Source organism: Coturnix japonica, chromosome 5 (assembly GCF_001577835.2).
Source record: "Coturnix japonica isolate 7356 chromosome 5, Coturnix japonica 2.1, whole genome shotgun sequence".
Taxonomy (NCBI): Eukaryota; Metazoa; Chordata; class Aves; order Galliformes; family Phasianidae; genus Coturnix; species Coturnix japonica.
In genome coordinates this window covers 19770773-19784040 of record NC_029520.1, presented here as the reverse complement: position 1 = coordinate 19784040, position 13268 = coordinate 19770773, and the positions used below count along the sequence as shown (strand labels likewise).

The 13268-nt window shown below is 44.5% G+C and overlaps 1 protein-coding gene across 9 annotated transcripts in view; it reads right to left on the bottom strand.

Annotated features, from left to right (window-relative positions):
• Positions 1-27: 27 nt before the first annotated feature.
• The window catches only part of TSPAN18 (tetraspanin 18), a 102781-nt gene continuing 89540 nt past the window's right edge, over positions 28-13268 (bottom strand). For all 9 annotated transcript variants that reach the window (XM_032444781.1, XM_015864499.2, XM_015864498.2 and 6 more), the window contains 4 exons: positions 8275-8373; positions 6981-7160; positions 4555-4638; positions 28-3922 (listed from right to left, as the gene is read on the bottom strand). In XM_032444781.1, the coding sequence (XP_032300672.1) occupies positions 3875-3922; positions 4555-4638; positions 6981-7160; positions 8275-8373 (411 nt within the window). In that variant the 3' untranslated portion in view covers positions 28-3874. The remainder of the gene's footprint in view (positions 3923-4554; positions 4639-6980; positions 7161-8274; positions 8374-13268) is intronic.

The following is a 13268-nucleotide window of genomic DNA, read 5'->3' as shown; positions in this document are numbered from 1 at the left end:
TTTTATTTTTTTACTCTTTTTTTTCCTTTTTTTTTTTTTTTTTTTAAGAAACGCACACAAAAACCGTGCAGAATGCTTCAGCCTTGGGTTCTGGTTTATATTACCAAAAAACAATTCCTTTCAATATAAAAAAGCATTACAGTAGGGAATACAGGATAAATTAGCTCCACTATCTAATAAAAAGAACATTTACAGGTTTGGTTTTTTTTTTCTTTTAAAATAGATTTCCAACATCATTATTTCACACGCAGCCCTTCTCCCAGGCATTTGCGACAGTCATTTGAGCATTAAATAACAGCTGGGGGGCAGGGATGGGGGGCTGCTCTCCACTATTCCCTCCAAGGTGCATGGGCTGTGCTCACTGCACTGCAGCCAGGCAGCCACAGCCCCCTCTGTTCCGCAGCCAGCAGCGACTGCAGCCTGAGCCCCTGACCCCCCCAAGATTCACCAGAGCTGCTAAAAACACCTACAAAAATACAGCTGCTTCTCCTGCCTACTGCTCTGAAAAGAGAAAAACTACTGTACAACAGAGGGGGTGGCCACATTACCACTGGACAAAAACAACAAATTGACATGCTTTGCCATACAACAGGAGTCTGCCTTTTGTGCTCGCCTGTTCATTAGCTGCCCCTGGGATCAATTCCTTCTGCCTGTTGCCTACTTCCACGGTACTCTCAGACTTGCCCTTATCTCTACAACGATCTCCATTTCTCATTTAAATGTGCTGCCTGGCCTTTGCGGTGGTGTCAAGCTGTGCTCCCAGTGGCACAGCTGTGGAGAGTTGAAGTCTTAATCCAGAAAAGAGCAGTGAAGGAGAAGATAAGAGAGGGGAAACAACTGCACAAAGACCAGGACGTTAGAAGAATAAAGGGTCTTTTGAAGGTATAGGGACAAGTGATAGGAGAGAGGGAATATCAGCTAAAACCAAAGAAAACAGTATAGAATTGGGAAAGCCAGAAGAGAAATACACCTGCAGCTATCCTACCTCAGTCTTTTGAAGTATTTCTGCTTCTCTTGCTCACCTCTATCCAAATTGCCATCTCTGCTGATGGGGTCGTTCCTCCCCTGTGAGGGGCTCTTTCAGAACAGCCACTGACACCAGCTCCTGAAGCAGAGGTAGAGCAGTTATGTTTCATTCTCTCTGTTTGCACTTTGCGCCGGTGCACTGTTCCCATTTCCTGCAAGACCAGCGGATGCAACAGACTTCTTTTATCTTAAGAGCAGCACCTGCTGTTTGGTGAAAATACCGCTGGTTTTGGCTAGAAAGCCGTTCTCCTTCATTAAATGACAGGCCAGAACTTAATGCTAAAATGCATCATTAAATACAGCTCTGGAGGGAAACAGTTCAGAAAAGCTTTTCATGAAGTTTAATGCAACATCTGAGGCCACTCAGCAATCCTGGCCTCACACTGCTGCTGATGCAGTGCAGGTGGGCTGCTGCTCTACCTACCCCAGCCCTCTCCTGCTTTTCTCAAATGAAGCCTGGAAAAGCTGTATGGCCTCTTTCCCATTCCTTAGTATCCCAGTTCTCCAGCCAGGATCTTTGTTTATTATGGACCACTCTTTCTTCTGCTTTCCTTTCTGCTTTGCAGCCTGCACATCTGTTCACTTGCATCTGCATGGTGGACACAGACCCCCAGTGTAAGGAATGTCCAAAGCATATGTGCTGCTCCCAAGCCAGGGCAGGAGGCTGCTGCTTGGCTCCTCACTGCTGCCTTCTTCTCTCTTTCCTTCCTTGGCAGTGGCTACAGCTTTTGGATGGGCTGGTTTAACCCTATATAAAAGTGCTCCTTAATCTAAGACTATACAAAACTGTAAGCTAAACAGAAAAACACAGCCCCTTCCATCCTTCCCCCAGGCAAAGCGAGTTTGGAGTCAGGGAGCAACCAGAGGAGTCACAAAGCCAACAGGGGCTGAGGCTTCTAGAGGAGAGAAGCCAGTGACCTGTTTTTGTCGATGACCACGAACACTGGAGAAGCAGCTGGAGCAGTCTGGCTGCACACTGAATGCTCCCAGATCCTGCCTGGGGCCTCAGCTCCACCTTAATATCTCTGACCAACGTTCAGTCCCGGGCATATTTCTCAAGTTAATTTCCAAATGATTAAGTAGATAATAATCAGCAAAACGTCAAACCATCTCAAGGGAGGAAATGCTCTCAACTAACAGGCAGACCAGAACAATCCTGACCTGATGCTTTTGTTATGAGCCCATGGGAAAGCCTCAGGGGAAATCCCCCAAGCAGAAATGACACCACGAGACAGCGTAAGGTAGATGGCATGGGACTGGCTGATGAACCTCAGGCTCTTCCATCCAGTACCATGCTTGGAACTCCTGCTGGAGCAGTAAAGCTTGTATAAATCCACTGCAAATATACATAGGTTGCTCCAAAAGTAATGCCTCCTATTTATTTCCATGGAAACTACAACAAAGAGCACAATAACACAATTCGATAGAGCAAATTCTCAGCTACAGATCACTACTTATCATCGTAATCATTACCATTAGCTGTGTATTTTCACTAGTGATGAACAAGAGCCTGCATGCCACACTCATAAAAATCTGCACCAGTGGAGGTGACCCACTGTTGCCACTGCTGAAATCACCCACTGCCTCACTGTGCTCACATCCACTGTTTGGTCTCCATAAATATTCAGCAAGTATCAATGAATGTCAATGAGTGCCATGTTTTCCACAAGGATGAATCCTAAGACACATCTTTGCTTCATATGCACTTATATGTCTGACAGCATTCTGTCAAACTGCCCCTTCTCCTGCCATCTGTTGTAGAGCAGTGACAAGTAACGAAATTCTGGTGCGAAGGTTCAACCTTTACTGTCATGCCACCAACATCCACCTCTGACTTGTGGGCAAATATAATACAATAGGAGGCTTTACTTTCAGAGCAGCCCTCACATGTTGATAACAGCACCACAGAGTGGTTTTTGCAAGCATGAAGTGAAAGGCTGACAAATATTAAACACTATTACCTCCCCTTTCAGGAAGGCAGCAGAATCAGCTATTCTTGATCAGGGCCATTATTTTTCCCAGGGAATGGGAACACAGCAGGGAACAACTTGCTCTCTCTTTTTTCTTCCCAGTAACACTGAACAAAAAAGGAAAAAATCAGAAAGGCAGGCTCCAAACTCTTGACCATCAGCCAGCCCTGGATGAGTCCCATGTTTAAGTGAGATCACTCTGCCCCTGTTTAGGGCTCCAGAGAAAAGCCAGACTCCCTGAAGTATTTGACTCCTCTGACAAGTTTCAGGCGATAGGGGCAAAGCTTACACACATGGAAGAATGTATTTTTTTCACTCTGTGGCTAGGAGTTAAAGCCAGAATCACACAAGAAACAACTGCCTGCTTCTTGGATGAGCTGCCAGCACCACTTCTTGGAAACACACGTGGGCAATCCCAGACTTCGGCCAACTTTGCTGCCTGACCCAGACCCTGGGTTGCTGTTCTTCGGTCCTTTGCTGTCTAAAATGTGATGAAGCTGTGGATGGCAGGCACAGCTTCACACTGACAGGTGGGAGGGGAAGTTGTGCTTGTCCTCTCACTCCTCCCCACAGGCTCCATCTGTCCATAGTGTAAGCGGCTGCACTGGCCTCCTGCTCCACAGCTGCTGCGGGTAGCTCTGGGCAAGGGTCCGGTGTACAGTGTAGTGCACATCACCTCAAAGTTCCAGCCCCTGAAGTACAATCCTTTTGGTCATTCATATATTACAACCCTCTTTTTTTTCCCCCCTCCATTTTTCCCCCCTACCCCATTTTGATAAAAAAAATAAAGTTTTTTGTGTGTTTTCAGGTTGTGTTTCATCTGATTTTCCTTCTTTCTTCTGAGCATATTAGGAACGTGGCGGTTCATGGGGTGCCTCTTACTGGATCCCTCGGAAAAGACACATGGCAAAAATCATGGCGAACAGCTAGGAAGGGGGAAAGAAAAGGGAAGAAATAAAATGGAGAATGGTAAGAGACAACTGCATTTTCCAGAAGAATGGTGCAGCGGGGCCTTCATGGGGGCTGCTGAGGCAATGCCCAGCTCCCTTGTCCTTTGCACAATATTGGCACTGGAGAAAGCACCCAGTGTCTCTCCAGGACTAACATCCTGTCTGGGGGAAGCCTGTTCCACTGGAATGCCACCGAAGAGCTAATGTGGGATGATAATGGAGATACCCCTAGCCCAGTACAACGTCAGTCTCTAAACTGAAATTTATAAAGCAAAGGCAGAGTTTGAGCACATTAATCATAGGAGTCAGCTTGCTGGGATGCAGCTGTAATGGGAATAAGAATCATGTTCTGGAGCATATGGTGGGGTTCCCAAAACCTCTGTAGACAAAGTATCACAGTTGCAAACTCTGTGCCAGAGCCAACACAAGGCGGCACTGCAGGCTTGAGACAAGAGGTTATTTCCCTGCCTCTTGCTGCAAGGGACCAAGTGCCTGCCTGTTTCTAGGCAATTAAAACCACAAGTGGATAACCTGCTAGCACTCTGCTGGAGCAGCTCCCGAATCGCTGCTGGACATCCACCAACACTGCTTTTATGATCACACTGTACCTCAATGGCCAGCACTCCGATGGCCAGGGCTCCTGCAAGGTACACGTAGGTCTCAAAGGAGTTCAGGATCACAGTGTAGCAGCCCTAGGAGGGACAGAACACAGTGAAATACACAGCTGAGCAGCACAAGGAGTTGCTCTCACAGCACAGCCTCCCCAAGCCCTCAGCAAGCAGGAGGAACTGTAACTTCTTGCAGGACAGAGAGGAGTAGCAGGGGAGAGGCATTCCCTGTGCAAAGGGAAGAGGCTAAGCACAAAGGAAAGGGCCCTCTGGGCACATGACAGGCAGCTGTGTCTGGCCATAGATACAGACTATTTATTTAAAGCCAAGGCAGGAGATTCTTTGCTTGTATTTCAGTCACAGCCAGCAGCTATTTCACATACTGAGACCTTCTCTTTGAGACTTCTCTCCACACAAACATGGATGAACACCTGCTGATCTTCTCGATATAGGAGAATCAATGTCATGGAGAACTCAGGCCCATGCACTACCATAACCCTTCCATTTACACAGCACAGCTACCAATACCTTTAATATAATTTCTTATTACTTATACAATTAACAGCAGGCAGACACCGCAAAGTTTTCAGGGTGTCTCAGGAAATCACCAGCTTATCCTGGCCTCATTTCTCCCTAAAATCCTCACTTTTCAGCCTAAAATTCCAACCCACTAGCAAATTTCTGACAATGGATCACATATAAAAAGAAAACTGGACTGGATTTTTTCTGATGTAAAACGTACCTATTCCATTCACTAAAAATACACAAGTAGTCCCATCCATTTATCTGCTATGTTTCAATCACCTGATTTTTTTGTTTTCATCTAAAAAGAAAATATCTGAAATGCAGAGATGGCAATGACAGCTACATGCTGATGTCAGACTCTGCTCGCCAGGAGTGAAACAATCAGGGAAAAGCAAAGGAAAGAACAGACTCACTCATGCCACAAACCCAGGGAATGAAGATGACTGGGGCAGCAGCACTCTTGTCATCATGAGGTTCTGCTCCTGTTGTCTTCTCAGCCCAGTTTTCAGGAAAAAGCACCCAACCCAGCAACAAGATGTCTGGGTGCTTGCTGGAACTCCAGCCTTAACCCAACTTTCAGCTCAGGGGGCCAAAAACAGGACTGAGCACAGATGTGCCAAGCACTGCCCCATTAGTGTGGTTTCCCAGTGGTCTGACTTTGCTCCAGCAATGCCTGAATACAGCTGACAGTTCTTTGGGAGCATCTTTCCCATTTTATATAAATGCCTCATGGTGCTTGGTGATGTTTGCTGTTCACACAATTTCTCCCCCTGCCACAATGCAGGACAAAGACTCACAGAAAAAACATCTCTTACCATGGAAATGGGAGACCTCAGTTTTACCACTTAGAGAAAGCAAAAATTTTAATCTGCTTTATCCCTGTTTCTCAAAATGCATTTCTTTCCTCCTCCCTGCTGTTTGTCATCTCTCCTTCTCTCTCGCTGCTCCCCATCAATTCATGGCAATCAGACCTGGCAGATGCAGTATGGCGCTGTCTGCTATGATCTTTCACCCAGCGTGCCTCTGCCAACTGTTTCCAGCTGCCAGACAAGGAACAGTTCACCCACTGCTTCCAAACTCCTTTACTCTTTCACAGTCTGCTACTAAGTGCTGAAAACAGGACTGCTAGTTAGCATGGAGAGAAAAGGCTTGTACATAACAAGTCAGCAGAGAGTTCAGATGGCTTGCTAATGTGGCAATGAACACAGTCAAGAACTTTGCTAGAAAGTTTCTAAAACTTCAGGTCTTGGGGAAATTGTAAGGAAACATGGGTGCTGGTAGTATCAGTGTCAGTGAATTTACTCTGAATTGCTTTTTCAGTCTCGTATAGAGAATTGCCAAGCTGAGAGACTTGCCCAAAGAAATGCCCTCTTTTCACTCTAATCAGTGAAAGGGCAGAAAAACACAGATTTCCAACACATCTCTTTCATGGGAAATAGGCACAGTCTTCTGTGTCTGTTCAACCCTCAATCTCTTGGTCAAATATAACGTTGATGAGGAGCCTTTGTGAAGTGGAGCTCCGATAGCAGCCAGTAAAAGCAAATTCTATCCCATCTTCACTGACCTGCAATGGCTTGTCAGCTAACTTGTGATAGACAATACTAACCTTCAAAGCCACAGTAAAACTTGACATAAACGTCTATTCCACCTCTTAAACCCCTGGGAAAATATCTCTATTTCTGCTGATAAAGCACAGCATGGACTTAGCAGTACACACAACAAAAGGGGATTTATAGGATCTAATATCCATGACTTTAAAATTTGTTAATAGTGTAAGTGCAGTTACAACCCCAGCTACAGTCAGAATGGCACAACCTGCCACCTTCACAGGTAGGTAACCCACAGCTACCACAGCCATCCCTGCAGGGGAACCCTTTCTCCAGCCATCTGGCTGCCCTTACCTGCCGGTTCTGAAATCTCTCAATGCCTAGGAGGCAGGCTTCCCTGTTAACAAACATCCCTTCCCGGCTCTGCAGCTTTCGCTGGCAACAAGCCTCTGGTGTGGTCTCTTCCAAAGGCAAGTGTGGAAGTAGAGGGACAGCTTCAAAATCTTCTGGTCCATTCACTCCACAGCAGGCAAACTGGAGAGAAGAAAGGAAGACAGAGTTTACACTTTGGCCTCAAAGGAGATAGCAATAATCTTCCAAAGATCTATTTTTTTGCAGGGATCAAAGCTTTAGTCAAAGCAGAGACAAAACAACTGTTGTTTCTAAGGAAGCTGATTGCACTTATACCTTGGAGCTTCTGTTTTATCAAAGTCCCTTCTTATACAGTCCCACTGCTCCCCTGTTACACAGTAGACTCTAACGTACCATAGGGAATATTGCCATGAACTACACAGGACTTTGGAGTGCATCCAGAATGACTCACCTGAGATCACCCAGCAAGTCTGTAAAAGAGCCAGCAGTGCAAACCAGGCTCCTGAGTGCTCATTCTCCCCAGAGCTAATGGCCAGGACTGCTGCTGCTCAAAGTCACTGCTAGGTGATCCAAGAATACTCTCTTTTTAGGATTAAAGTCAGGTTCTTTTTAAGGATTCAAGTCATACTCTGTCTCCTTTCAGTCACCAAAAGGAAATGTCTTTATTGAAGTCCTGAATCAGCATGAAGGGCAGCAGTCATCTTTTTCTTTTAAGATTAGAAATGACTTTTTGTCTGCAGAATCTGACATCCTACTCCTCGTTTCTGAATAGCTATGACATGGGCTATGCCAGGCACAAAGTTCACATGAACATACAAACACAAGCACACACAACTTTTTGCAGCAGGCAGGCCTCATTTGTCACCTACAATCTCATTTCACAAGAGTTAATAAGAAGCTATTAATTAGCACCTGTTCTGGCTGCTGTTGGCTGGGGATTGGTTTGAATTAGTCCCAAAGGTGATGTATCTAGGGTAAATATGTGGAGATTCTGGTCTATTTGTCACAGGCAGCTGCAGAGCTTTCTGTATCCAGTTCTAGAGTTGGGCACAGTCAGTCAGCTCAGATCCTTGGACTTTGGCAAACCACAGTGGGTGACAGTCACTGTGAGTGTTATTCTCAGCACCAGGAGGAGCTTGTTGCAGGAAAAAACTAGCTGCCAATGAATGGTTGCCTCCCTCCCACCACTGCCAGGAGGAGCCAGGAGGTATTGGCTGAGCATAGCATGGATTGCAGTTGACCACCAGTAGCATGGGACTGGCAAGGCCCGACTTACTGTGATCATAACAGAATTCCAAGTGGAGGAGAAGACATCTGTGTCATTGTTCCTCACATAATGCTTCTTCAGCTCCTTGGTGAAAAACTCCCTTGTCAGCTGGAAAACACAGAGACAAGTGGGAACGTAAAAGGTTACTGCCAACATCTCTCTTTCAAGCACTTCTCAAGTCTCCCCATTGTGAATGATGGGTGTTGGTTGGTTTGATTGGTTTGGTTTTGTTCTTTGTTGCAGACATCAGAACAGAGACATGGGAAAAGCCACTGGCTGAACCATTACTATGACCAGAGTGTATGGTACTTGTTCAAAACTGCTCATTAAACATCAGGGAGTGAATTGTATCTATATTTGCCAGCTAATGTGTACATTTAAAGGTTGGTGGGTTTTGTTTGCTTATTTGTTTTTAATATTGAGTATTTGAAAGTGTTTCATAAATTGAAACAACTAAAATAGATTTTAGAAAGATCTTCAAATCCAAGTCCAAATGGTAGCTTAACTTACAATACTTCCTGAAGTCTGCAATCAAGACATGATTTACCCCTCACCTTCATTTCAAACCAGTTAACTTCCAACTAATGTCAGGGGAATTCTGAATATACTTCCACGTTTGAGAAAACAGAATGAAGCCCAAATACTAAAATTCCTGGGAAAGAAAAGGAATTGAAACACATGGAATGATAAATGTTCAAGTCAACTCACAAATCAGAAAAGAGATTGTTTCCCTGACAATGCTTTGGAGTACCTAAACTCATTCACACATGAAGAAAAAAATCCTCTTATATTTCCAATGTTTAGATAATTTAAACTTCTTTTTTTTCCTAAGGTCAATGATAAAAAAGAATGGAATTTAATTTACTCCTGCTTACATTTATAGTCAAATAGAAAAAACAAACCAACATTTCTGCTCAGAGACACCTTGAAATTACATTTACATGGGACCACTCTCTAGAGGACCAGTAACTATGCAAACTTAAAAGTCCTGCCAAATTGAGTACTTTGATTCAACCTTGTGCCTCCTCTATCACTTCAGGATGAAGACTTCAAGGCATCACCCTCTCTGTGTTCCCAGCAGGCCTTGACTTGTGTGGTCCCGTGTCTAAAATACCTCCTGATTTGTGACCCACACAGGCACAACCTCTACATCAGCACAAAGCCTCAGTGAAAGGGGTTGGACTCTGCTGGATACAGCATTACCCCTGTGTTACATATTGGCTGGGCTGGGAAATAAGCTGCCTGAAGAAGAGCCTTTTTTACTCCTGTTGTTCACGCAACATTGCATATACACTAACACAAACTGCTACAAGTTTCAAGTTCTTGATACACAATGTGAAATGCATACACATATGTATGAGATGTATGGGTGGGCATGAAAGCACAAGCACAGACTTGACCATTTCCTTTATAACTACACCACAGACCTTAAAGAAAGCCAAGAAGACCGCTGTGATTCTTTAAAGGAGTAAGAATACCACTTCACATTGATTTCTCTTTTGCAGATACAAACTAAGGCAAAATTTAATGACTTCATCAATACTGGGTAGAACTCTGTAACAAAGACTTGAATGGCATATTACTTTTTAACTAGATGGGCTGCTAAGCTCCTAAATCACTTTTATGAGACAGATCTTTAACTCTTTTTTATTTTTTTGCTTTTGAACATTAAAATACAAGAGAATCAGAAAAGACTGAAGGACCAGCATTTTCCTTTGGGAGTCTGGTGCCCTGGGTTTGAAGATGCTGAAACATGTCCTTGGTCTTCCCCTTTCCTTCCCTCTCAGTGCATACTTCACCCACCCAGCATCCTCTCCTGCAGAGACAGCAACACATTTTGTCTGATGATTGTCTGTTCCTGAAGCGCAGGCTTTGAAACTGATATTACAGTTGGTAATAATCCCAGCCGGCTGCCTTTGGCTGGGTCTAAAACAAAAGAGTCATTTAAATATAAAGTGAAACCTTTATTTTGACAGCAGCAATCCCAGAGGAAATTGTTCAGAGTTTGTGTGCGATTTTTACGAGACTTGGCCCAAAACAAAGCCTAGCTCTGGAAAAGTATGTCTGCCAGGGAAATAACTGATTCCATTTTGCTGCTCCTAAATTGTCTGTCCTGAGTATGTGAAGTTCAGAAAAAAAGGTTAAGAATCAGTCAGTAAAGGTAAGCTGCTGACAAAGTAGGACAGCAGTCAGTAAGACAGACCTTACACAGGTCAACCTAAGAACAGACTGTGCACTTTCTTTACTTTTCCCTCACGTCTGAGGAAACAGAGCTATCAGAAACCAAAGCAACTCATCTTTCAAGTGTCAAAACTGAAGATGAAAATGCAAACATCCTGACTGTTCAGAGCCCCGCCACTGGACTCACCCACCCCTATCATCCTGTGCTTTCTTGCTTGCTAAGGCAATTCATGAGATCTCTCAGAAGGACACAGTCATTCAAGCAGGAACTCTCTTTGAAGAGAATGAACCTCAGCCACACAGAGTTTAGGTGTAGTCATTAGCTCTATCACACAACTTTTCTATCTGAAAAAGAGTCCAGCACCCTCCATGGCTCTTCCCATCCAAAACACTGCAGGGCACATGGAGAGCAAATCCTGAATACAAGTCAATTCTTTCTTCCATGGACTCTAAAGCGATGCTTCTCTGTTGTTCACATTATTTATGGAGAGTGAGATAACCAGCGTTACTGAAAAACAGGGTTCTCTGCTGCCCCAAATCTCCTTTATAAAGGAAGAGAAACTCTGGTACTCCCACATTTGATTAACCGCAGTCTTCCTCTTCAGAGATTACTTTAAAGTAATAACATGGGAGTCCCAGAGGCCTCGCATGGCATATTAGCTCATCACTGCTAACATCACTTTCACTCACCTCACTACCACGCTGTGCTTCACAGACTCTTCATCTCACCAATCTCTGCAGAAAACATTCCTTTCCTCCCTTCTGCGTCTTAATTTCTCTCACTCCCACAGCTATCAATAATTAAACTCTTCTGAGTGTTGGGGAGCTAGTTCGCATTTAAAATTACACAAGAGAAGGCTACACCAAACATCATCTGGAAAGCAAACAGACAGTATCTCTGTCTTTTGTCTCCCTTTATACATCCAGTGTGGCCACAGCCATAGGGACTAGTGCAATGACCACAGTGAGAAAGCATCCAGCAGCTCTACAGAAAATGTAGGTTGCCTAAATGCGCACTTACTGCAAGCTTTGAAAATAACTCGTTCTGTGGGGAGGAGAAAATCACATAGGATCCTGACCTTCCGTGGTCACAGAGAGATGGAAAATTCAAACCCCTGACCCCACAGACATTCTGTCCAGCCTTCTAGCCTCACACCAACTCAGCAATGACAGCAATGTTAGTTCTTAGTAGTTATCAAGCCAGAGGAGCCGCCACCAAAATACACAGTAACGGCAAAGCAAGACTTTGTTCAGAAAAAACCTTCAAGAGAAGACAAACAGCAAGGATTTTCAGACTGGGTTTAATGTCTAAGTAGAGCCATCTCCAACTGCTGGGATTCTGATGTCTTTCATTTCTCCCTTTTTTGCCTTTCCTGTCACTCATTCTGACAGGGTGGGAAGCTGGTGACGCAAACAAAGAGACAAGCTCAGGAAAGATAAAATAGTTCATTTTCCTACAGGTTTTGACTCACAAAACATCACCAGATGTCACAGAAGTCTGGAATAACCACCGTGACCTTATCTGTGAGAATCACATCATCACATACCCCACAGCCACCATGGTAATGGAAGATCACAAGGCTTTCCAGGATCTTTGAGGCTGAGGGAAGAAGGCACAGCCACTCCACATACAGGAGGCATTGTTCCTGTCCTGTTTCTCATGCCCGTTCTAAGTTCCCCACATGCCATTCACTGGGATTGCTTATATCTCCTCCACAAACACTGTACCTGGGTCTGCAGGGCAGGGCTGTACACAAAGCCTTCAACGTGTGCGGTCTGCTGCTTGTGCTGTACCACAGGAATCCTCTAAAACCTCCTAACAGCAGAGCTGTAATGACCAAAGCACACCAGACCTCCCGTGCTGAAATCTACTTACAGAGCTGTAGCTACTCCCACAAAGGCACAACCTCAAAGCCTGAGCTGTAATGGAGTTCCTACACTGTGCACCAAGTGCTGCTCTTTCCCAGCTCTTCAAATCTGAAAAAGACCACTGACTTTTGGAAACAAAAAGGGGGAAAAGGTAGAAGGGAATAAAAAAGGGGGGGAAGGGAGAGAGGATAAAAAGAGGAAAACTACTTCCTCCTGCCACCTCCTCCCAGACCATCTCACCATACAGCCACTTCACTGTGAGCTCCATAAGACTTAATTCTTTGCTTATCAAAATCTCTTTATATGAATAAAACTACAGGTATATACTGCCTCAGGAAAATGAAAACGGTTACCATCATTTTACAAAGTACTCCTCTGCTCACACTACATTTCTATGATGATCAATATGGGTAAAGTGCTGAAAGTTCTATAACTACTGGCAGACACCAAACAAACAAAATAGCAACTAACAGTCACCAGTGACCACTGCTGTGCTAGCTCACAGCCATCACTCAGAGGCACATTTCAGAAGCAGGCTGCCTTGAGAAGGATGGGCCTTGTTCAGCCCACCTCCTCTTTGTGTGCATGTTGTCCCGTGTTTGGCCAAAAGCCACAAACTCCTGCAGGTCTGAGAAACATGAGACCAAGCTTACTGCTAATGCAGGTGAGGGATAACGGGCATTTAATAATATATGCTCAGAAGCAGTGTAGAAAAAGGCTACATCATATGAAGCTGTGCAGAGTAAGACTAGAAATTTGTGAGCAAGTCTACATGAAAAAGAATCCCAACAGGACTTCAGAAGGGCCAGGGAGACTCAGTCAGAGCATTTGGGGAGGCATATCTTGCAGGCAGAATTGAAAGGAATCTGGCAACTATTAGAACATGAAAATTCAAGAAGAAATATTGCAGACAATGCACAAGAGAGTTTTTGCACTGCAGACAGAGGAAGCAT